Below are 26386 nucleotides of genomic sequence, written 5' to 3'. Positions count from 1 at the left end.
TGCGTTCTGAGCATGGTATCTGGAGAGTCTGAGAATTTACAACCAAAAAGACCCATATCTGCAAAGGTGTTTAGAAACTTTTCATTCCTTTTTTGTTGATCTGGGCCTACATCACTTACACCAGACAAGAAGCATTGTTGGTAATCACATCTACAGGAGTTTTTTTTACCATTTTGGCAGGACAATGAAAAATAACACTGGTAAGAGGAAGAGCAGCTGTGAGAAAAGGGGAAAGCTCTATACAAAAGCTGCGTATCAGGCCAGGAGTAGAGAAAGAACTACCTGCTCAAAAAATTTGTTTTAATATTGCAAGTAGAAAAGCAGAATTTGTGAAAGCATATTGGTTATGTCACTTTATTAAATGACAAGCAAAAACATAATTAGGTTTCTAAATCCTTCAATTATATAAATTATATAATGATCCAAACGAGACATTTTGGAGTAAATGACTTCAACTTGTGTTGTACCAACTGGAATACAGTCATGGTAGCAGTGATCACCATCATCTGATAATCACTTATTTGTAAACTAAACTCATGGTTTTGCCCATTTATTCAAGGACCTGTCAATCTCCATCATTAGTGATGCACTTGGAAATTCCCTGCTCTTTGGATGAATCTAAATATTGAACATACGTGAAGACTTAATTCCAAACTCTTTTGAAGGAAGTGATCCCTCGCAATGAAATAATTTACAGTTATAGTATTTAGACTAGGGCTAAGCAGAGCATAAATTTCTAATGCCATTAGGTCCATCACTTACAACAGCAATAGTTAATTAAAAAAAAAACAAAACTATTTTTCAAAAAATGTTTTAGTTTCACAGGTTTACATACCTCAAGCTCATCAAGTGCACTTCCAAGAGTAGCTGCACGAGATGTAGGTTGTCCCACTTTATTTCCAACTCCTTGGGAAGCATTAGAAATTACACTGAGAGCATTCTGTATTTCATTGCAAATTGAATGTTTGCTGGCTGATAGGGATGCAACATCTGAATGTTCCAAACAAGCTGAACATATCGAATGTAGAAGAGAGGAATTTTCCTTCAGGGTTGCACGTGCTGCAGCAATTTCATCTCGCTGATTGCTGGATTTCAAATCCTGTCAGCAAAAGAATATGCTGTTTATTTCCAAAAGCACTTCAGAACAGACAAGTAATGTATAAACAATTTTTTTCTATCTGTTTAAGGAAACATCAAGTTGAATTTATCAAAGATTGCGAAAAGAGAGTACAATAGTGTTTACAATTGAATCACCTTTATATCACAAGAAATTAACAAAGTCTGTGTAAAATAACCCTATGAGAAAACTGGCCTGGAAATAAGCTGTCTTTCCTCCCAGACATGTTTTTCTTCATCAGCAATAGAGAAGGACAAAGGTGCAAACAGGGTTAAGCAAGGAATTCTGTGATTGTTCCATCAAAACAAATCTGTGTTTGCTTCCCTGCCCCACCAGCATATATTCCAAGCATACTGCAGAAAGGAACAGCAGGTCAGGGATGAGACTCCTGTATTCCTGGGAAATAGGAAGTATGAAAGGTGTGGAAATGAAAATAGTGCTTGAGCGAAGACATCTCCTGGAAGTACCGCTACCTGTTTTTCTTCTCTCCCCACTGTGTACATACTTAAAACATTCAGATCTCACCATATTCATTTTGTTCCTCCCTTCTCCACCCAGATCTTCTTGATACCTTACTTCCTCCTGCCAGCCCAGACAATAAGGAACACACAGCTCAACAGAGCTGCCAAGTCAGATTTAACTGTTTCTAGGAATCAAGATTGGGAGCTGTTATTTGGACAGATGAAAGTTACAGACTTTAAGACAACCATACAGTCAGCATCAGAATTCTAAGGAGCCTCCTGTCTCATCCTATTTTACTCCAGATATTCTTCCCACTCTCCTTCTGTATCTTGTCCTTTGAAAACAAACTAATAGATATTTGCAAAATGGCTTGTGTGAAGGAGACAGTTAAATTCAGGGCAAAAATATAAAAGCAAGGCAAAACAGCGCATCAGAACAATAAAAAGCCTGTGGCACCAACTTCAAATAATGAGAAGAGGCACAATGAAGAATGAACAACAAAATGCATACAAAACTGCTCACGGCCTGCTATAAAGCAAGCTGAAGTTTTTCTAATTATTTTCCTTTGCATTGCATCAAGCTCTAATATGCATTATTTACAAAAGCATCTCAAAATCCACTTTTCACTGCATAAAGTTTATAAGTTTATGGCTGAAGAAAAGGGCATTCAATATTAAATGAACCAGTCCTATGTTTTTAAAATTTCGTTTACTTTAAGTTATGCACTGGACATCAGACTGTGTCTTACTTCCTCAGGCTAACTTTGAAATCTCAGGGATATAGTAAAAAACAAACAAAAAACCCAAAACCAAAACACCACAAATGGTAGAGGGGGAGGGAGGAGCGAGAGAGAGAGAAGCGGAGCCTTAAACAGAAGCAGAGAGTTGTTTAACCTGCTGATCATCTGAATTAGAAAACTGACTTACTCTCTTGGGCATATTAGTACTTAAAATATTTTTGCATTTCCAACAAAACAATATATAAATGAATCATCATGGTGCAAGAATGACTTCATTGCCCAGTGTGCTCAAATGCGAGTATTAGTGCACCTCCAACCTTGGTAAAGCAACTGCAATTTAATCCAGTGCACTCCCAGCAAAAAGGGTTATTTATTTTTTAACAGAATCTCATTCTACCTTTCCTACAGTTAAATTACAAGACAACAGAATGCCCTCTTTCCTCTCGTGCTGCAAGGAAGCCACAGACCTAGAGTTACAATGATAAGTTAATATAACACTTCAGTCTAGCTGCCTTCTATGCTTAAACATTTCTTACTTTGCTGTGTCATATGCAAACAGTCAAACTCAAAAGTCCTTCCAAATTACTTTTTCCTTCTAAAACAGTACTGTCTAACAAGGAAATGAGGTGTTCATAAGATACAAAAAACTGGAAAACCAGTAGCAGAAAACCAGTTATATAACATGGCATCTGGAAACATGTCTGGAAAGAGTCCATGAACTCAATGCATTAAAGTTGCTAAAACACAGCCTGTTTTGTTTCACGCGATATTGTGTAGAGTTTCATAAACATGGTATCATGGTATTGGTAAATTAACCTATGAAAAGCCTTGCTTTTGTTCAATAATACTTAAATAGTTATTGAGTACTTAAATACTCAATAATACTTTAAAAAAAAAAAAAAAAAGAAGTTTAAATCCATTAAACTCATCACTACTTTGCTGTTCAGTTGTGAGCCTTGGACAGCCCCGAAAAAAACTGTAGGGCCATTTTTCTTTTCCACCTTGATGAAGAATTAATTCCTCGAAATTTTTCATGTGAACAGGAAGAGGCATCTGATAATCTTAGTCTGATCTTTTGCAAAATCGGCCAAAAAAACACCACCTAAAATCGATTTCTCTATCAAATCTTTGCATATGTGGATTAATGTAACTAGTTCTCTAAAGAAGTTAGTCTCCACAAACAGATTATTAATCTATAGTCCATAAACTTTTTCCACTGGAGAGAAAAAAAACCAGAAACAACCTGATTCCTATTTTATTCGTCAAAGAAAATATGCCACTAGAAAACACAAGAAACTCAAATAAGTCCTCTTCACGTACTGAACCTTGCCCAAGGTTCATACTACATCACCTTTGATACAGAATACAAGAAGACAACATGTTACTCAAGCATGGGAAAGAATCATACAGAGGAAAAAGTATGTATGTATAAGACTGAAATATCAGTAAAACATGGCACCAGAAAAAGAGGAACAGGAGAATGCAAACTACATTTTTTGTTACTCTGAGATTGTTGTAAACATGGATCATCTTTCACCTGCAGTGAGGCAAAAGATAAACAGGACTACAGAGAAGAAATTTCTCAAACCAGTTCTTACTACTCTCTTCATACCATAACATCTGAGCATCTGTAGTTCATCCAACTACATTACTGAAGTTTAGTCTGGTTTTTTTTTTCTTCACAGTCTACCACTTTCCTCCTACTCAAACTTCTTTTTACATTAGTGGACTATTTCCACTGGTCGGGGATGTGTTCTTATATACTCAGTCAGCAGCTGAGTTCTAGATACGCCACATGAGATGAGCTGAGATCAAGGATAATCCTGTTTCCAACCATTGCCAAACTAAGAGGACCAGTATAGTCATAATTCCCCAGGCTGCTGTCCCACGCCCCCTGGGATGTACTATTATGTCTTCATCTGCATACCCGGTTGCCACTGATAAGAGTGGAAAATGAACTGATAGTCACAGATTTCCAGCTGTGGCTTGTTACAGCTAACTAGGGTGTATGAACAAGAAGACTTTGAATGTAAAACTTGAAAACTACCTTCACAGTATCACAGTATCACAGTATGCTAGAGATTGGAAGGGACCTCGAAAGATCATCTAGTCCAATCCCCCTGCCGGAGCAGGAACACCTAGATAATGTTACACAGGAATGTGTCCAGGCGGGTTTTGAATGTCTCCAGGGAAGGAGACTCCACAACCTCCCTGGGCAGCCTGTTCCAGTGTTCCGTCACCCTCACCGAGAAGAAGTTTCTTCTCAAGTTTAAGTGGAACCTCTTGTGTTCCAGTTTGTACCCATTACCCCTTGTCCTATCGTTGTTTGCCACTGAGTAGAGCCTGGCTCCATCCTCGTGACACTCCCCCTTTATATATTTATAGACACTTATAAAGTCACCCCTCAGTCTCCTCTTCTCCAAACTATAGAGTCCCAGCTCCCTCAGTCTTTCCTCATAAGGGAAATGCTCCACTCCATTAATCATCTTCGTTGCCCTGCGCTGGACTCTCTCCAGCAGCTCCCTGTCCGTCTTGCACTGAGGGGCCCAGAACTGGACACAATATTCCAGATGCGGTCTCACCAGGGCAGAGTAGAGGGGAAGGAGGACCTCTCTCGACCTACTAACCACCGCCCTTCTAATACACCCCAGGATGCCGTTGGCCTTCTTAGCCACAAGGGCAGTGTTGGCTCATGGTCATCCTGTCGTCCACTAGGACCCCCAGGTCCCTCTCCCCTACACTGCTCTCTAACAGGGTGTTTCCCAACCTATACTGGAACCTGGGGTTGTTCCTGCCCAGATGCAGGACTCTACACTTTTCCTTTGTTATATTTCATCAAGTTATTCCCTGCCCAACTCTCCGGCCTGTCCAGGTCTCGCTGGATGGCAGCACAGCCTTCTGGCGTGTCAGCCACTCCTCCCAGCTTAGAGTCATCAGCAAACTTGCTGATAGTACGCTCAATTCCCTCATCTAAATCATTGATAAATATATTAAATAATACCAGTCCCAGTATTGACCCTTGAGGCACTCCACTAGTTACAGGCCTCCAACTAGACTCAGCCCCATAGACTACAACTCTCTGGCTTCTCTCCTTCAGCCAGTTCGCAGTCCACCTCACTACCTGATCATCCAGTCCACACTTCCTCAATTTAGCCGTGAGGATGCTGTGGGAGACTGTGTCAAATGCTTTCCTGAAGTCAAGGTAGACCACATCCACCGCTCTGCCATCATCCATCCACCGTGTTATTTCCTCATAAAAGGCTAAGAGTTTGGTCAAACATGATTTCCCCCTGGTGAAGCCATGTTGACTGCCCCTCATAACCCTCTTATCCTTGATATGCCTTAAGATGGCACCAAGGATAAGGTGTTCCATCACTTTCCCAGGGATGGAGGTGAGGCTGACCGGTCTATAGTTACCCGGGTCCTCCTTCTTGCCCTTTTTGAAGACTGGAGTGACATTTGCCTTCTTCCACCCTTCAGGCACCTCTCCCGTTTCCCAAGACTTGGTAAAGATGATGGCGAGTGGTCTAGCAATGACTTCCGCCAGTTCCCTCAGCACCCGCGGGTGCATCCCATCTGGACCCATGGATTTATGGATGTCCAGATTGCTCAACTGATCTCTAACCCATTCCTCATCGACTAAGGCAAACCGCTCCGTCGGCCTGACTTCATCTAAGGTCTCAGGGGTACAGGGCTCTTCAGGACTGCCTGCAGCAGAGTAGACAGAGACAAAGAAGGCATTCAGTAACTCTGCCATCTCTGTATCTTCTGTCACCAGGGCACCCATCCCGTTCATCAGTGGGCCTGCATTGCCTCTGGTGTTAGTTTTGTCTGCCATGTATTTGAAAAAGCTCTTTTTGCTGTCCTTGACCCTTCTTGCCAGGTTTAATTCGAAGGATGCCTTAGTCCTCCTAGCTGCCTTCCTACATCCTCTAGCAGCAGCCTTATATTCCTCCCAAGTGGCCAGCCCCTCCTTCCATGACCTGTAAACTCTCCTCTTCCACTTGAGCATACCCAGCAATTCCCTACTTAGCCACGCAGGTCTCCTGGCCCTCTTCCTTGACTTCCTACGTGTCGGGATGCTCCAATCTTGAGCACGGAAAAAGCAGTCCTTGAATGTCAACCAACTATCTTGGGCCCCTTTACCTTCAAGCAGCCTTGCCCATGGGATTTCCCCTTACAATTGCTTGAAAAGGCCAAAGATTTCCCTGCTAAAGTCCAGGGTTGCAATTCTACTTGCTATTCTACTAGTCCTACCACACAAGATCCTGAACTCCACCATCTCGTGGTCGCTGCAACCAAGGCAGCCCTCAACCCTTACTGCTTCAACCAGATTCTCCTTGTTAGTGAGGATGAGATCCAGCAGCGCTCCTCTCCTGGTCGGCTCATCCACCATTTGCAGGAGGAAGTTATCATCCATACACTGGAGGAACCTCCTGGACTGTGGCTGGGTTGCTGAGTGGTCCTTCCAGCAAACATCAGGGAAGTTAAAATCCCCCACGACGACCACAGCCTGTGACTGTGAAGCCGCTCTCAGCTGCCTGTAGAAGGCCTCGTCAACTTCCTCACCCTGATCCGGTGGTCTGTAACAGACACCTACAACAGTATCCCCCCTGCCAGCCTGCCCCTTAATTCTCACCCACAGACTCTCAACTCACTCGTCATCTGTGCCTGGACAGACCTCGGTGCATTGTAGTTCCTCCCGCACATAAAGAGCAACCCCATCACCCTTCCTGGATGGCCTGTCTTTCCTGAAAAGGACATAGCCCTCCATGACTATATTCCAGTCATGTGAGCTGTCCCACCACGTCTCTGTAATTGCCACCAGATCATAGTCTCCTGACTTAACACAGGTTTCCAACTCCTCCTGCTTATTTCCCATGCTGCGCGCATTGGTGTACAGACATTTCAGGGAGCAAGCTGAGCACACCGATTTCACCCTAGGATTATAGGAGGCCTCCCAGTCTTCATTAATTCTGGAGCGCTGCCCCACTGGGGCAAGCCCAGCTACAACCCCATCCCCCTTCGAATCTAGTTTAAAGCTCTCCAAATGAGCCCTGCTAATTCATGCCCCAGCATCCTTTTGCTTCTGTGAGACAAACCTTTCTCACTTGTCATTGTCCAGACTGGTGCCCTATACAACCAGCTGTTATCAAAGAATCCAAAGTCCTGCCTGTAGCACAGTTAAGCTTCAGTTGTAATACTTCATTAAGAGTTAGAAAAATCAAAATCTGTTCTTTATAACACTTTTAAGGTCTGAGAGCACAATACACGAGGAACCCAGCTCTTGTTCACTGTGCATTCCTATCAGCCAAACTCATGAGGTCCAGGCCTCACTATGGGTATAAATCACACTGCTGTATTTTACATCTGCTGGAGTCAACACAAGGTTCACAAAGGCAGCTTCAAATAAAGTGTGCTGCGGTCCTCTAGGTCACTCTTTGCAGAGATATATGTCATTGAACTGAGTTTTATATCCAGCAAAAACACAGACATAACAAACTCCCACAGTTTCATACTACTATATGGCTGAGGGACAAAAGCATTCATTTTTATCACAGCTTAAACTTGGTCTTTAGTGTTCAGCTTTCTGTCAAACGTGACAGCTAAATTATGTGTATTTGATGAATCAAAGACAACAAAGCTCAAACCCTTCAAAGTACATTCATGAACCATTTATTGGGATAGGGCTCCAGTTTACGTATTTCGTAAGTACTGTGTAGTCTTATTCAGTTGAAGAAAATATCTCACAGACAAGAAAGTGAAAAAGATACTGACTCTCACATCATTCCTAAGGTGTGTCAGTTCTTCCAAGGTAATACTACTTTCACACAGGTTTTAAAGGCTTATGCCTGTCAGGGCCCTGAGTGCACTACTAGGTCGCAAAGGCCTGCCTAGCCTTAGCTGGAGCTCCATCCACCTCTCACCATTGGGCCCTGGAGCTCCCTTTCAGCTCAACCTGGGACCTTCAGTCCCTCTCTACGCTATGTTGCAGGAGTGCTGGTCTCCAGCTCAGGCACAGCTGCCACACATCTGGCCATAGTCCCGCAGTCTAGACTGCCACCCACAGACTGACCTCCTGAGCTGTCCTGCCCTGACAATATCGTGCTTCTGAGATACCACTGGATTGTTTCTCACCTGGCCTGACCCTCAACCGGATCCACGGACTGACTTCCCAGCTTGACCTGACATACCTCATTACCACAAACTTTCCTGATGATCTGGATTCCTGGTTTAACACAGTCACCATCACCTGGCATGCCCAACACACTTTGATGCAGGGCAGTGGGACAGGGCCTGGCTAGTGAAGCCCCTGCCTCACACAGCAGTCAGCCCTTGCTACACCCCCCCCCCACCCTTTCCAACCCTAACTATTCTATGATTCTATGAAAGGACCTTAAGATCACCAAGTTCCAACACTCCTGCCACGGGCAGGAACACCTCACACTAAACCATATCACCCAAGGCTCTGTCCAAACTGGCCTTGATCACTGCCAGAGAAGGAGCATTCACAACCTCCCTGGGAAACCCATTCCAGTGCCTCACCAACCTAACAGGAAAGAATTTCCTCCTTATATCCAATCTAAACTTCCCCTGTTTAAGTTTTAACCCGTTACCCCTTGTTCTATCACTACAGTCCCTAATGAAGAGTCCCTCCGGGGCATCCCTACAGGCTCCCTTCAGATACTGGAAGGCTGCTCTGAGGTCTCCATGCAGCCTTCTCTTCTCCAGGCTGAACAGCCCCAACTTTCTCAGCCTATCTTCATACGGGAGGTGCTCCAGTCCCCTGATCATCCCCGTGGCCCTTCTCTGGACTTATTCCAACAGTTCCATGTCCTTTTTATGTTGAGGACACCAGAACTGCACACAATACTCCAGGTGAGGTCTCAGAAGAGCAGAGTAGAGGGGCAGGATCACCTCCTTCGAGCTGCTGATCACGTTCCTTTTCATGCAGCCCAGGATACGGTTGGCTTTCTGGGCTGCAAGCGCACGCTGCATTCTCATGTTCATTTTCTCATTGACCAACACCCCCAAGTCCTTCTCCGCAGGGCTGCTCTGAATCTCTTCTCTGCCCAACCTGTAGCTGTGCCTGAGATTGCTCTGACCCAGGTGTAGGACCTTGCACTTGGCATGGTTAAACTTCATGAGGTTGGCATCAGCCCACATCACAAGCATGTCGAGGTCACTCTGGATGGCATTCCTTCCCTCCAGCATATCAACCGAACCACACAGCTTGGTGTCATCGGCAAACTTGCTGAGGGCACACTCAGTCCCACTGTCCATATCACCGACAAAGATGTTGAACAAGACCTGTCCCAACACCAATCTCTGAAGGACACCACTCGTTACTGGTCTCCAGCCCGATATTGAGCCATTGACCACAACTGTTTGTGTGCAGCCATCCAGCCAGCTCTTTATCCAGAGTGGTCCACCTATCAATTGATGTCTCTCCAATTTAGAGACAAGGATGTCATCTGGGACAGTGTCAAACGCTTTACACAAGTCCAGGTAGATGACATCAACTGCTCTACCGCTGTCCATCAGTTCTGTAGCCCCATCATAGAAGGCCACCAAATTGGTCAGGCAGGATTTCCCCTTAGTGAAGCCATGCTGGCTGTCACCAAGCACCTTGTTGATTTCCATGTGCCTTAGCATGCCTTCCAGGAGAATCTGCTCCAAGATTTTGCCAGGCATGGAGGTGAGACTGACTGGTCTGTAATTCCCCGGGTCATCCGTTTTCCCCTTCTTGAAAATGGGGGTTATATTTCCCTTTTTCCATTTGTTGGGAACTTCACCTGACTGCCATGATTTTTTAAATACGATGGACTGTGGCTTAGCAACTTCATTCACCAGCTCCTTCAGGACCCGTGGATGGATCTCATAAGGTCCAATGGACTTGTGCACGTTCAGATTTTTAAGATGGTCTCAAACCGGATTCTCTCCTACAATGGGCGCAAGGTCTTCATTCTCACAGTCCCTGCGTCTGCCTTCCAAGACTTGGGCGGTGTGGTCAGAGCCTTTGCCAGTGAAGACCGAGGCAAAGAAGTCATTCAGAACCTCAGCCTTCTCCAAATCCGGTGTAGCCAGTTCTCCCGAGAGCTTCCTGAGGGGGCCTACGTTCTCCCTTGTCTGTTTTTCACTTGCTATGTCCCTGCAGAATCCCCTCCTGTTATCTTTAATCCCCCTAGCCAAGTTTAATTCTAACTAGCCTTAGCTTTCCTAACCTGGTCCCTAGCTTCCCAGACAACGTCCTTGTACTCTTCCCACGCCACCTGTCCTTGCTTCCACTTATTATAAGCCTCTTTTTTCATTTGAATTTTCCTCAGCAGCTCCTTATCCACCCAAGGAGGTCTCCTGGCCCTCCTGCTGCACTTCCTTCTAGTTGGGATGCAAGACTCCTGAGCTTGTAGCAGGTGATCCTTGAATATCAACCAACAGTCTTGGGCCCCCCTGCCCCCTAGGGCTATATCCCATGGAACCTTACTAAGCAGGTTCCTGAAGAGGCCAAAGTCTGCTCTTTTGAAGTCCAGGGCAGTGAGCTTGCTGCATGCTCTTCTCACTGTCCTGAGGATCTCAAATTCGACCATCTTGTGATCACTGCCCTGGAGCATCACATTTCCAACGAGCCCCTTCCCTGTTGGTGAGCACGAGGTCAAGCATGGCACCTCTCCTTGTCAGCTCCTCTATTACTTGTGGAAGGAAGTTGTCTTCCACACAACCAAGGAACCTCCTGGATTCCTTGTGCTGGGCCGTACCGTCCCTCCAAGAGATGTCAGGGTGGTTGAAGTCCCCCGTGAGAACAAGGGCCTGTGAGCGTGAGGCTTTTCCTATCTGTCTATGGAGTGCTTCATCCGCAGGTTCTTCTTGATCAGGCAGTCTGTAACAGATCCCCACAGTAATGTCTCCCATTGCTGTTTTCCCTTTAACCCTGACCCACAAACTCACTCTTTACTGATCACCTGTCCCCAGACAGAGTTCCATACTCTCCAGCCTATCCCTAACATAAAGGGCAACCCCCCGTCCCCGCCTGCCAGGCCTGTCTTTTCTAAAAAGCCTGTAACCTTCCTTTCCAACACTCCAGTCATAGGAGCCATCCCACCATGTTTTTGCAATGCCTATTATATCATACCCCGTAGACATGCACACATCTCTAATTCCTCTTGCTTGTTCCCCATGCTACGGGTATTTGTACAGAGGCATCTGAGACAAGCTCCAAATGAAGCCAGCTCATTGGCTGGAGTGTCTGGAGTATTTCTACATTGCTCCAAGCATTTATTATAGGTGCTGGCAACTGACTGGGTGTGTTGGGATGGAATGATGCCCCCGTCCCCCAACACATCTAAAGCCTCCTTGACCAGTCTGGCAAGCCTCCTACCAAGACTGCTCCACCAGCCCCCAGTAGACCTGGCCTACAAACTTGGGTCCCATGTTCGACACCCAAACCCCTGACTATGACACCACCCTTTTAACCATTTATTAACCTGGCCAATCTTCCTAGCTTTTTTTAGGTCCTTCCCTGTATCCTGGAGAATTGACGACAATCTGAGCTCCAGAGCCCCTAACCACCTCTCCCAGGGCTCTGTAGTCCTTCTTTATGTTCCCCAGGCTACTGCTATCTATATCCCTAGCACCCACATGTATCACTAGAAGTGGGTAATAGTCCGTGGGACTTACTAGAACAGGCAGCCTCTCTGCAACATCCCTGATCCGTGCCCCTGGTAGGCAACACACCTCCCTTGAGACCGGGTCAGGCCGACAGACGAGTGCTTCTGTCCCTTTCAAAGTAGAGTCCCCTACTACTACGACCTGCTGCTTTTTCCTGGCAGTAGGAAAAAGTAGGAATTCACCTTTACAAAGCAGCAACACAGTATGCACTTGATTGCCAGGAATTCCAAGCTAACTTGCTACTAAAAAACTCTTAACCTACCTCAATTTCTTTTTCCTGACTTCAGAAGCCATCAGTAGTTCTTAGTGCCTCATGCTATAATTATACTACACCATGTATACAGAGTACATAAACACCATACATACATACGCACATAATACATATACTCTGTATGGTATAAACTGTAGCCAGTTTGTTTGTATCAACCATACGCATGAATACACAAATGTCAAGTGTTACAGAACAAAGCCATGTCAATGTTATAATAGGACTAAGCCTTAAGCAATACCCTCTGCCTCTAAGAAAACTCTGAACTGTCTTTATAAAACCGTAACTTTCAGCTAACTTAGAGCAAACAGGAAACAGATTTAGAGAACTGAAGTTCCCAGTAGAAGTGAAGCCTTGCAATTTCCTCTCTGTATCTGTTTATTATTAACCACATTTAAACTGGTAATATAACATCACATAAAAGCAAAGCTGTCTTATACAGAGGATCAAAAACTGCCCATGACAGGTTAATATCACAGGGTTCCTCTAATTCAATAATGTTTTTCAGGAATTTACTGTTCAGCTATGGAAGATACAATTTATTTTGATGCATCAGACTGCAATTACTGCACAATATTCAGTATGTCTTATGCTTCAGCAACTTCTAGCCCAGTTACAGATGGTAAAGCATCACCTTGCTGTCACTTCTCTATCCATTATTTTACGATTTGGTCCCTACACTTTTAATACCTTGCTCTGTTAACTTCCAGTCTCCTAGATGAAGTACCTGGTTTTGAAAGACAGCAAAGCAATTTTCCCCTGTAAGAATGAAAGATTTTTTTCTTTAAATCCATCAATCCTTCTTCTGCAAACACATACCAGTTAAAATATTAGCTCACAAAGGTTTTCTCCAAGTATGATTATGATCATATTTGTCATGTGCTTGGAACTACAGTAGGAAACATTCATCAGGGAGAGGGCTTTGAAGAACCTCCAGAAGGACTTATCATACCTTGAAGAGAAAAGGATGGCTAACAAAGATGTGAAGAGCAAGCAATGAAGGGGGAGGGGGGGGAAGAATACAGCAGAAATACTGATTAATTTAAAGAGAGAAAAATAGGAAACAGGGGAGATGCAACATAAAAGAGTGAGAGCGAAAAAGTGTAAGGAAGACTAAGAAGAAATAATGGATTTGAAGGAGACAACAATATACCATCCTTATTTGATTTCAAACATTTAAAAAATGTTTAAAAAAAAACTGCAGCAGGAGGGCCAGGAGACCTCCTTGGATGGATAAGGAGCTGCTGAGGAAAATTCAAATGAAAAAAGAGGCTTATAATAAGTGGAAGCAAGGACAGGTGGCATGGGAAGAGTACAGGGATGTTGTCTGGGAAGCTAGGGACCAGGTTAGGAAAGCTAAGGCTAGTTAGAATTAAACTTGGCTAGGGGTATTAAAGATAACAGGAGGGGATTCTGCAGGGACATAGCAAGTGAAAAACAGACAAGGGAGAACGTAGGCCCCCTCAGGAAGCTCTTGGGAGAACTGGCTACACCGGATTTGGAGAAGGCTGAGGTTCTGAATGACTTCTTTGCCTCGGTCTTCACTGGCAAAGGCTCTGACCACACCGCCCAAGTCTTGGAAGGCAGACGCAGGGACTGTGAGAATGAAGACCTTGCGCCCATTGTAGGAGAGAATCCGGTTTGAGACCATCTTAAAAATCTGAACGTGCACATGACCATGGGTCCTGATGAGATCCATCCACGGGTCCTGAAGGAGCTGGTGAATGAAGTTGCTAAGCCACAGTCCATCGTATTTAAAAAATCATGGCAGTCAGGTGAAGTTCCCAACAAATGGAAAAAGGGAAATATAACCCCCATTTTCAAGAAGGGGAAAACGGATGACCCGGGGAATTACAGACCAGTCAGTCTCACCTCCATGCCTGGCAAAATCTTGGAGCAGATTCTCCTGGAAGGCATGCTAAGGCACATGAAAAACAACAAGGTGCTTGATGACAGCCAGCATGGCTTCACTAAGGGGAAATCCTGCCTGACCAATTTGGTGGCCTTCTATGATGGGGCTACAGAACTGATGGACAGGGGTAGAGCAGTTGATGTCATCTACCTGGACTTGTGTAAAGCGTTTGACACTGTCCCAGATGACATCCTTGTCTCTAAATTGGAGAGACATCAATTTGATAGGTGGACCACTCAGTGGATAAAGAACTGGCTGGATGGCTGCACGCAAAGTGTTGTGGTCAATGGCTCAATGTCCGGCTGGAGACCAGTAACGAGTGGTGTCCCTCAGGGATTGGTGCTGGGACCGGTCTTGTTTAACATCTTTGTCGCTGACATAGACAGTGGGATTGAGTGTACCCTCAAGTTTGCCGATGACACTAAGCTCTGTAGTTCTGTTGATACGCTAGAGGGAAGGAATGCCATCCAGAGTGACCTCGACATGCTTGTGATGTGAGCTGATGCCGACCTCATGAAGTTTAACCATGACAACAAATGCAAGGTCCTACATCTGGGTCGGGGCAATCCCTGGCACAGCTACAGATTGGGCAGAGAAGAGATTCAGAGCAGCCCTGCGGAGAAGGACTTGGGGGTGTTGGTCGATGAGAAAATGAACATGAGCCAGCAGTGTGCGCTCGCAGCCCAGAAAGCCAACCGTATCCTGGGCTGCATCAAAAGGAACGTGATCAGCAGCTCGAAGGAGGTGATCCTGCCCCTCTACTCTGCTCTTCTGAGACCTCACCTGGAGTATTGTGTGCAGTTCTGGTGTCCTCAACATAAAAAGGACATGGAACTGTTGGAATAAGTCCAGAGAAGGGCCACGGGGATGATCAGGGGACTGGAGCACCTCCCGTATGAAGATATAGGCTGAGAAAGTTGGGGCTGTTCAGCCTGGAGAAGAGAAGGCTGCATGGAGACCTCAGAGCAGCCTTCCAGTATCTGAAGGGGGCCTATAGGGATGCCCCGGAGGGACTCTTCATTAGGGACTGTAGTGATAGAACAAGGGGTAATGGGTTAAAACTTAAACAGGGGAAGTTTAGATTGGATATAAGGAGGAAATTCTTTCCTGTTAGGGTGGTGAGGCACTGGAATGGGTTGCCCAGGGAGGTTGTGAATGCTCCTTCTCTGGCAGTGTTCAAGACCAGGTTGGATGAGGCCTTGGGTGATATGGTTTAGTGTGAGGTGTTCCTGCCCATGGCAGGGGTGTTGGAACTAGATGATCTTAAGGTCCTTTCCAACCCTAACTATTCTATGATTCTATGATTCTATGAAAAATACCAATGTAGAAGCACTCAAAACTAGGGCAGCAGCAGCCCTACAGTCCTCTTACATAATTTAATGAGTAAAGCAGCAATCTTTAATTTGTAAAGAAAACAGTAAGCAAAGCAGCACTTTTTCTTTGTTAACATTTATACCTAAGAAATACCTTCCCTTTATGCTGCTGCCAAATAGAGCTTAACATTTTCACAAGTCCAGTGTTTTCATGGCATTCTTCTTTTTCCTATCTAAACTTGCTTTGTTTTTGGTGTTAACACTGAATGTGATTTAAAGATAGATCTCCTTCCAGAAAGCTGAAAAGGTGGTAGGTGCAAGCTGCTTGTTGAGAAGCATTACTGTTAGCTTGACCCATGAGAAATGACAGATTAAAACTATTCCGTAAACATTCATTAAAAAAAAAAAAACCACACTACATAGAGCAAGACTCAACATAAGATCTTTCATAGTGTAGTTATTTCAAAGGTATTGAAAACACAAAGTACCAACATGCATATATAGTACAATGCACATAATGCAGTTTTTAAAGCTTTCAGGAAATATTTTTGCCTGTATCTTTTTCAGTGGAAAACTCATTGAAAAATGTGGCAGAATGACATTATCCACAATTACTTATTTCTGGCATTTTATTACATTCTCGTAATATCATGTGATTGTCTTTTTCTTGTTTTTTAGAAACTTTAAAGTTAGAAGAGATTCAGGGATATTCATTAAATTGAAAACTTGTTTCGTTATTTGCACTAGTGGCATTAGGCTACTCAGAAAAAGCTTAAGTAAACCTATTAGTAATGGAAGATCATGTTATACATGGTCCACTAGCATTTTCACTGATACGCAGTTTAACAGGTACCAAACAAACACATATTTCACATTTAGCCTGTTCTGGTTTACCCTTTTTTCATACAAATAATCACTTCTAAACATATTCCATCTGACGTAAGAGTTCAGGATCTCTTTCTCCAACAAATCAGCTTAAGTTCCACCAGGTACAAGTTTCTCCTGATCTTGAACTGGGCACAGTTCAGTTTTCCTAGCTATAGTATCTCAACGTGAAAGGTGTGAAATCATCAGCAATAAACAAATAAACAACTCCTATCAGGCAGGCTGTTCCAACTGTTGTTTTCTCAGAGATTACATAATCAACAAATATTCATGGCCCTAGCCCCTATTCTTCTGTCAAACTCCAGGTACTGTTTAACTGTTTTTAACATTCATTATACATATTTCCCAAATATTTAAAATAAGCTAGTTTCCTTTTATTCTAATTTAAAAAACCCAAAACTAAACCAAGCTGAATTGAGTAAATCAATGACAACTTCACACACTGTCTTAAGATGCACACAATTCAAACACTGCAGGAAATACTAAGTTTCTGTAACATGAAGACATACACAATTGACATGCATAAGGAGTGAAACTCAAGCAAATAGAACTGAAATGCTAATCCATCAAAACAAGTTTATTAGCATTACCAATATCAGAAATGTTAACAGTAGGTTTTGATTTTGCTGTTCGGCTTAAACTGAAAAATGAGCTGGTTTCAAGTATTTATCATGGACAATATAGCACTTTTTTTTTTTTCTTGTGTATCAGTTTAAGCTTTCTGATGTTGTTTTCTGCATACCTTGCAAACACAGGACAGCAACCCAGAGCAAGAAAGAAAAAGCCATAAGCGCTTGAGCTCTGTACTGAATCTTAGTGCATTTGTATATGATAGGTCTAATATAAATACAAAAATAAATGACTTCCAGCAGCTATATTCCAGACCTATAAATCACTGTGAGTACTACTAAATCCATACAAAGAACAGCTTTATAATTTACAGCATCAGTATCTGTCAAGAAATGCTGCAAATACAGAACCCGATTTTCTCATTTTAACATTTCTATCAAAATTAGAAATTGCCCTTACACAGATCCTACTTAGATTAGAAATTGTATTCATCTTCCCTGATGGCACTTCAGTGCAGAGCGCTATTTAATTCTTACCAGTGTTAAACTAAATTGGGAAAGCATAAACACCAAATTATAAAACACAGAATTTTATTTTTTTTTACATAGAATATGCTTTGAGAAAATCAGAATAATACTCTGATCACATGAATTATACTATACGGCAGATGCACGCTACACAAATCTACAAGAAGCAAAACTCATGGCAAAGGTTTAAACAGTTGGATTTTTCTCAGGATGCATCCTTACTAACAGTACTGACAGCCACCATACCAGATACTCCTCCTTTATACTTGAATTTTGCATTACCTTCAGAGCATAATGTGACCACTCCGAGTACAACTTAATATACTATAAAAATATGCACCATAACTCAATAGCTATAAAAATGGTATACACTGTAACCAATACCCAAGACTGGCAGAATTTCATTAATTTTATGGAAGAAGTCCAAAGTTTTGGATCCCAAAGTCAAATGCCCACTTAACAGTTATACGCTATTGCTTATTTCATAGAATCATAGAATAGTTAGAGTTGGAATGGACCTTAAGACCATCTAGTTCCAATCCCCCTGCCATGGGGGGGGGGGGGGGGCTCACACTAGACCATCTTTTGCCCAAGGCCCTGCCCAGCCTGGCCCTGAACACTGCCAGGGATGAAGCATTCATAACTTCCTTGGCCAACCCATTCCAGTGCCTCACCACCCTAACAGTAAAGAACTTCTTCCCTGTATCCAACTTGAACTTTCCCTGTTTAAGTTTAAACCCATTAACCCTTGTTCTATCACTACAGTCCCTAATGAAGAGTCCCTCCCCAGCATCCTTGTAGGCCCCCTTCAGACACTTGAAGGCTGATATGAGGTTTCCACGCAGCCTTCTCTTCTCCAGGCTGAACGGCCCCAACTTTCTCAGCCTGTCTTCATACAGGAACACTTATGAACTCCAAACATGGGAATTTGAAGGTATGAACAAGATCTGAATTTTTCACTGAAGAGCTGGTAAAACTTAGCAGTCTGTGATTTTAATTCAGAAAATGGGGGGAAAAAAATCTTTTTTTTCCCAGACAACAGAAATATTAAAAGCTGTATTTATAAAAAACATTCTGTAGTAACATTCTTATTAACACAAGTAGTTTCAAAATTCATGGAACCAAAGTGATTTTGTTTTGTTGAAGGCATTGAAAATAGTTCCTTCAAGAATGAGATCAACATGGAACTGCATTGGCTAGTATGTCTATTACCTTAAAAGATCAATATCTGATAACAGTAGTTTAAATGCCCAGTATCAGCTTCCAAATTTATCGTTGAAATGACCCAGTTTACAGCTAAAATGACTAAGTAGGAGACAATGTCTTCTTGGTTTTATAGCAAATGACAGCTAACCCTATGTCGTGGTTTAAACCCAGTCAGGTAACTCATTCGCTCACTTCCCCCCCTTTCTTGCCCTCCCCCTGCTCTCGGAGGGACGGAGAGGAGAATCGAAAAGAATGCAACTCCCACGGGTTGAGATAAGAACAGTTTAGTAACTAAGGTATAACACAAATCACTACTGCTACCACCAATGATAATAATCATAAAGGAAATAACAAGGGAAGAGAATACATCATCTCACCACCAGCCGACCGATAACTCGCCCCCCCAGCCCGACCAAGCTCTGACCGATACCTCCTCCAACCCTGCAGACTCCCAGCCCTTCCGGCTAACTCCCAGTTACATCCTGGGCATGACGTGCTGTGGTATGGAATACCTCTTTGGTCAGTTTGGGTCAGGTGTCCTGTCTCTGCTTCCTCCTGGCTCCCCCTCCTCCCTGGCAGAGCATGAGGCTCACAAAGTCCTTGGCCAAACCAAAACATCCTTGTTATCAGCTCTGTTCCTGAGCTGAAAGTCAAAACACTGCACTGCACCAGCTACTAAGAAGGGGAAAAATGACTGCTACTGCTGAACCCAGGACACCCTATAGTGTGTTTCTTATATAATAATGTTAGTAAAGACAGTTTTCTTGATGTCTAAATATATAAATAAGGCATTCAAAGTCCCATGAAAAATCCATCTGAGGTAAGCTGATCTGAAATAAGGCATTTCATTACAAATATTGATGCATAAAGTCAGAAAAGCTCCAAAACATAATTTCCAAAGTTCAGCCACATAAAAGACCTTCAGCCCCATCAAAATTCAGCTTTATTCTTGTAAAAGACACATAATATTAGAAAACAAAGTATCAAGCACTAGCTGTTATGATTCAGTGGGTTCAACACCCTTAACGTTAACACAAAGGGTATCACAGACATGATCCAAGACAGCCATGTTCAGTAGATATAACATCAAAAATATTATCATTCTTATTAATACAAGAAAAAGCAGTGCAAAGCAGTCACAGTTTAAAGTTCATTAGACGAAATTTGATGAGGACCGTACAGATGCTGTGAAACACTGAAATTTTACTTTCACCAAACTGTCTTTTAAGAGATTAGTTACAGAGTTGCAGCATACCTACTAAAGAATAAAATTATGAATCCACAGCTGATGATAGTCATCAGAAAGAAACATTTTGGTATCATCTCTTTACCTCAGGACAGACCAAAACAAACTATAATGGTCTTTTCATGAAAGAGAGGAAATGGTGAAGAACTTCCAGCTTCACGCAGCAGTGGCAGTCGTTTTACCAAACATCCTCCACACATTCATATTTTTTTGACTCATCTAAGAGATAGAAACCTATTAATTTTTCTTATTAATGCCATCTTTTCACTAGAAGAAGAAAACTTCTGTAAATAGCTAAAATCTGTTATCAGAATTAGCTGGGTTTGGTTTTTTCCTTTGATAGTGTTAACAGTGTCGAAGAACACTGATGAATTAGAAAATGCTAGTCCAACTGCTTGAGAAGTTTTTTAGTCCAAGGGCTTTGTTTAAGTGCAGCTATCCTCTGTAGTATCAAATGCTTCCTTTGGAGCAACTTCTTATTTTTCCTATACACCCCTCAGCATAATAAGCCTTAACAGAATGCAGGCAGTTCTATGACTAGCAGTTTATCACAAATTATAATGAGGTCAGTTTTTCCACTGAGGGAAGGTCACTGTCAAAGAAAATGTCCACAGCAGCAGCATTTCTAGCTAAAAACTACAACACTGGAAGGACCTCAGACAATTTAGGGACTGCGGTACAACCTGCTTGGTTAAGAAATACTTACATCGCTCAGACTTAAGTGTTTCTAAATAAGCCATTCTTTCCACTGTTGAATAAAAAGATACCTCATTAGTATTAGCTAAACCCTAGAACCTTATAAATTGTAAAATAAATTATACAATCTTCAGCAAACACTTAAAGTGATCATGGTAAAAATCTAGAAAAAAAAACATCAAATTATTTTATTTAAGAAAGTTAAGAGGTTAAAAAAAAAAATCATTTTTCTCTGCTTCCCTTAATCATAATAACAATAAAAATGAAATTAAAAAAAAAAACAAAACCAAACAACAATAAAACAAAACCAAACCTTGGGACATGATTTTGTGCAGATAGTTTAGAAAGTTTTAGAAAGGCAGGTATGTTTTACACTTCCTCAAAAGTAAGTCACAAGCTTTCAGGTTTGTCAAGTTTTCAAGAGTTCAGTGGAAAGCAGCCAGGATTGTTAGCTGTGCAGGAAGACGCAGCATCAGGCTGCAGGAACTAGGTCTACTCAGGCTTGAAAAGAGAAGGTTGCACAATGTGAGGGATCCTGTTTACAGTCTTTCATTGTGAAGAGGGATCTAATAAAGAACATGGAGCCAGACCCTTCTCAGAGATCCACAGCTAAAGGGTAAGAGAAAAGTATATTGCTATCTTACAGGGACTTACAAGGAGGGAAAAACTTCACATCACAAGTGGATGATGCACTGCAAGAGAGACAGACTATGACATTTTCATCCTTAAATATATTCAGAAGCCAATCAGATAGGACCTGAGCCCCCAGTCTTAGAATCTAGCCCTGCTTTGAGCAAAACAGACTAGATCTCTGAAGGTCCCTTTCAGCTAAAATATGATACTAACTTTCATTATTAAAGAAACTGTTACTAGGACACAGGATTTGCCATACATTAGAAAAAGCAAAAATTAGAGGAAAAAATAAGATACGTAGGTAAGTGGACAAGGAGGAAGAACACTGAAGAAAAACAAGTTAAAATCGGGAACATTTAATTAAAGAAAGAGGTAGGGGGAAAGGTAAAGGCAACAAGCAGAAAGAATATCAGGTTTAGCAGACTAGTACACACTAGAATGAGGCCAGGTAAATCAGTCTAAGCAGCACTGTGCTGAATACTTAAGGATTAGGACTTTACACCACTGTATACTTCTCACTAGCAGTCACTCCTCTGAGATGAATACCATGTTACTAATGAGCCTATAATTTTCCACTGTTAGAATTCAACTGAACAAAGATTTGATCCAAAATCCCTTCAAGCCAAGAGGAAACTGCTATACAAGTCTTTAAAAAAAAAAAAAAAAAAAAGTGAATAAAATACCATAGCATAAACTGCAACAGCCATCTCATATTTCTGGATCTACCTTTTAAAAAGTTGACTTATTTCTTTCATTGACTAGCTAAGTATTGCCCAATTATTTACTTTCATCTCATCACAGTATCAGCCTTCTCTTTGCAGCACATTCACAAATTCTAAGATTTACAAGTATTCAGAATGCTTTTGATTTATAATTCTGGATGAATTATGTAATTTCCTGTTTTGCTGAGACTAGAATGCAGTAAATTATATTCTCTTTATCCACCGTAAGACACGCTACAATCAACGTAACATCTATAATTTCAGGACTGTGAATTTATGTAAAAACTGCAGTAGAGTTCTTTTGTCTTGAGAAGTTCATTTAACATGAAAATAACCTTTCTGAACTGTTTCCTTTCTTCTAGAAATTTTCTTCTAGAAAGGAAACATTATTATGATCTATTAATGCAGCATTAGTTGGGTTTTTTTTATAAGACAATGCCTCACTGTTAAAATGATAAACCACACCCAATGACTATCTAATCAATTTATTTTTTCAGACTATTGTTAGAACGTCATTTCTGAAAAGTGAACAGAATTTTTTTAAAGTGTAATCTTTCAGAATGCATAACTGCCTTCTGAAAAGGGACAGATGTTTTGTATTTTATTACATTAGTAAATTTTCACACAGTATTGGAGAAGTTATTTTTGCTCAGGAAAAAAACTCCATAATTTCTAATAGAAACTTCTTTCAGAACGAATGTAATATGCAGTTGTGTATTTGTATATTTCAAAAGTTATTTTCACAGGTTCCCTCCCCATTAAACTTGTGAACCATATTCTGATCCTGCAGTATTAGCTCTTGAAGAGAACAGGTAAAGAATGTCCATTCCTCTGCTAGGAGAGTTCACTGTAGGACTGCATAGCAGCAGCTGGGATCATAGCCTTTGCATACAGGAACTTCACAAAACTAAGATGATGGACACTTGGCTCCAGACACAAAAGAAACGGGTCATGCTATAAATGGGTAAGAGAAACTACATGGAAATGAGAAAATAAACATGTGAGCAGAGGGATACATCATTTTAGCCACATGTTCAGCTTTTTTTTTTCTCTTAATTAAGCACAATCAGGCTAGGGGGAGAAAGGAATGGACTAGGAGGCAGCAGGGAGTGTTTGTAATTATATGGGACTGTGACAGTCTTAGAAAAGCTTGTTAAATTTATGTGACATTCTCAGTATGCCAGTAATAGTAACAATAAAAAAGAAAGCTCACTCCTTTTAACAGTTTCAGAAATGGAAAGACTAGCACCTGGCACAGCAGTCATCTAACAGAGAACAAATGAACAATGGTCTCAAACAGGAACAAAACCCATCAGGACTACTGCAAAATATCAGTAAAAAATACCCCTATCTCATCCTAAGAAGCCATATATTTCCCAGTTAGGGGAGTGATTTTTGTGTTGGGGTTTTTTGGTGAGGTTTTTGTTTGTCGTTTTGTTGTTTTTATGGTTGCTGGTCTCCAGCATTATTTCAATGGTATTCTTCTCTCTACAAAATTGCAGTCAAATGGAAACTGTATTAGGAAATTGTAGCACGGAAAATATTCCTTTGCTAAAGTGCTAATTATACACTAACAACAGCAACAAAGCCATCCAAAAAAAAACTTAAGTGCTACAACTTACACCTGCATTCTGCATATTTACTCAATTTACAATACCCACACAGCAGCTGTGGAATGTCTGTTATTAACTATTTTTCCTGCTTTATAGATGCTCCTAATTTAGACAAAAATAATTTATCCTTTTTAAGCAGTCACAGAATGCCAACTTCTAGATTTAAAATCAGTCTCATCAATCACTCCAGCAGAGAAAAATGTCCCAAACACAAAACATTTGAAGCTCTTTTGAGCACTGTATTAAACAGCTAGCCCTGAAAGCTCAGATTTGTGAAAGCCAGTGAAATATGTTCAAGTCCTCTGCTCATTCAGCCTGTTAATGCCACAGGAACATTTAGATCAGGAAGCTGACAAAAAATCCAATCCCATAATAACAATTCCCACTGGAAACAATTTTGATAATTACAGTCTCCTCAGGTCATCAAGAAGAAAAAATTCAATATAAGAAGATTAATTTAAGAAGATAATTTTTTCTTTCATAACAAAATTCTTGCTATAGCATTTGTACATTGCATTCAATAGCTGCTATACTGCTAGGAATCCCTCTGATAGCTCTGGACTAGTGCCATTTTTGCTGTTAAACAACGTGGTACACGTGGCAACTCTATGAGGGTCTGCTTGTGGACTTGCACCTAGTCATCTGCAAGGAGGTTTGCATGTTGATTAGTAAGAATCCTTCAAAAGAGAATGAGAGATATGTAGACGACTGCTGAAAAGTACGTAAACTATGTATTGAGAATTCTAATTATGATAATCATTACAGTTTACAGTAACCATACAGTAATTAGCAAAACCAAAATACGCATTTTACCTGACCTGGCTAAGCTTGCGGTTTCAGTAAATTGCAAAAAATAGTGGCTGAAATGGATGCACATGGTTGGACACTCTCTGCCCCCTCAAATGAAAATGCTGGGTCAAACTGGTTTTGCAGTTTAGGATCTGTGGGTTGCTGTCACCTTGGAGAAAATGCAACACTCCTTACTCCCTTCTGGCATGGAATAATTATCTTTGCTTCCAAATGAGGCTACTTAACTCCTCCAATAGAGATGGTAGATTTCCTTCTTCCCCTGAGAGTTTTGTACCTAAAGAGTACTGTGGTGTGCAAAACCTGTTTAACATTACTTCTCGGCACTTAACTGAAAACCTGCAGGGACTAATTAGTAGCTTTTGGAAAGCTTTGGAAAGCTGCAGCTCCAAGTAGCTTTATATTCTGTCTAAAGCGTTCCTTCCTGTTGTCCCCCCTGTGATGAAAAATCTCATGTGGAATGGAAACTTACTGACTTCCAGCTTGCTCCGAATAGGATATGGAGAGGTTAGCACAGAGAATGCCTGAGAACCAGCAAAAGCTGTGACCTCTAACAACTGAACACGTTTCTTCTGTGATTAAAGAGAGATGTAGAGTGAAGAAATTTGACAAAATCCTTCCATGCATCCAGAAAAACCCAGACAGAAACAATGACTACTTAAGTCCGTGTTTCCCTAAGCTTACATTTCCTAGTGAAAGCAGGTCTGTTCTTTGCTGTTATAAAATAGAAAAGATTTTAAAAAAACACACCAAACAAATAAGCAAAAAGAAACCTTCAGAGAATAAATCAGTAAAACAAGTTTTAGCTACTTCTGATGTGCAAAGGAAAATTGCTTCAAAACTGTAACAGTTTGCTTCTTAAAGAGAACAAAACCAAAATGTGAATGTTACTAGTATCTTGCTCTTTAAAAACGTTTCTTATCAATACACAGACTAATGTACTGGCCTATTGGTCCCTGTCAGACCTGGACTCAGCTCCTACACACAGGGCACCAATCCAGGAGAAACTGAAAAGGATGACTAAGCTTTTAATGATTGAGCTGGAAACAGTACTAGCTACAGCATGACCTTCAAATAAGGAATAATTTATTTTCAAAGAATTGACCTAGACTTTATCATTAGGTTAAGGAATAATTTATTCTGCAGTTTCTCTCCAGGGAGAGGTGCAGAATTTTCCAACAGGCTATCTACCCATCCACTAACACCGGGAAAAACTGTTCCAAAGTCATTACAACTCATTCTATTTCTTCAAGGAACATTTTTTAGAAATATTTTTTTTTAAGATAACAAAGAGACTTGATTCATGAGAGACTGCACCTACGCTCTAGTCATTTAAGAGAATAAAGTTATTCTCTTCGGTTCTGATTCAGCAAAGGAATACATAAATCTAACTGAAAACACAAGTGACATCACCAACCACCATGGGATAAGAGACATACTTTCTACTTAATTTAAAATAATTATAATGTGGATATTGCTAGATAATAAATGGACAGAGATGATTGCCAGTAAGACAGAGAAAAGCTGTTACTGTCACCTCTAATCATCAGAAAAAAGCTCAGATTGGAACCTCTGGTCTTCAAGAGAAGGCCCCATATACTGGTATCAAATCCTTGGACAAAACAGTTCATCAAATACCATACGGCAAAAATCAAAGATTCTAAGTCTTTCTATTCAGTAATGAATCCTAATAGAAAAATCATTCTACCCCTTAGATGGAATACATTTCTACATATCAGCCTTCAAACAGATAGTTTGTACAAACCATAAAACAAGACTGCCCATTAGAAAAACTACAGGTAATGAGTTTATCATCTTTCTGTTGTACAGTCAAGAAAGAAAAACAGACATTTTCACTATAAAATCAATAGAAGGCATTCATCTTTTCCTAAATAGACAATTTTTGATGGTAGTTAGGAGAAAGCCAAGAGCCATATGCTCAGAAGATGCCAAGAGATTAAGGCAGTTTGTTTTGTATACCAAAATCTAGAAATAATTCAACAT

The 26386-nt window shown here is 41.4% G+C and overlaps 1 protein-coding gene across 1 annotated transcript in view; it reads right to left on the bottom strand.

The window, feature by feature from the left end:
• Positions 1–26386, bottom strand: part of CTNNA3 (catenin alpha 3) — a 453492-nt gene that overhangs the window by 383502 nt on the left and 43604 nt on the right. The window contains exon 4 of the mRNA XM_062633965.1: positions 836–1099. Within this exon, the coding sequence (XP_062489949.1) occupies positions 836–1099 (264 nt within the window). The remainder of the gene's footprint in view (positions 1–835; positions 1100–26386) is intronic.

The sequence above is a fragment of the Pezoporus occidentalis genome, unplaced genomic scaffold (genome assembly GCF_034315485.1).
Source record: "Pezoporus occidentalis ecotype Australia unplaced genomic scaffold, CSIRO_AGI_Poc_V1 ctg41, whole genome shotgun sequence".
NCBI lineage: Eukaryota > Metazoa > Chordata > Aves > Psittaciformes > Psittacidae > Pezoporus > Pezoporus occidentalis.
This window is presented reverse-complemented; position numbering and strand designations above follow the sequence as displayed.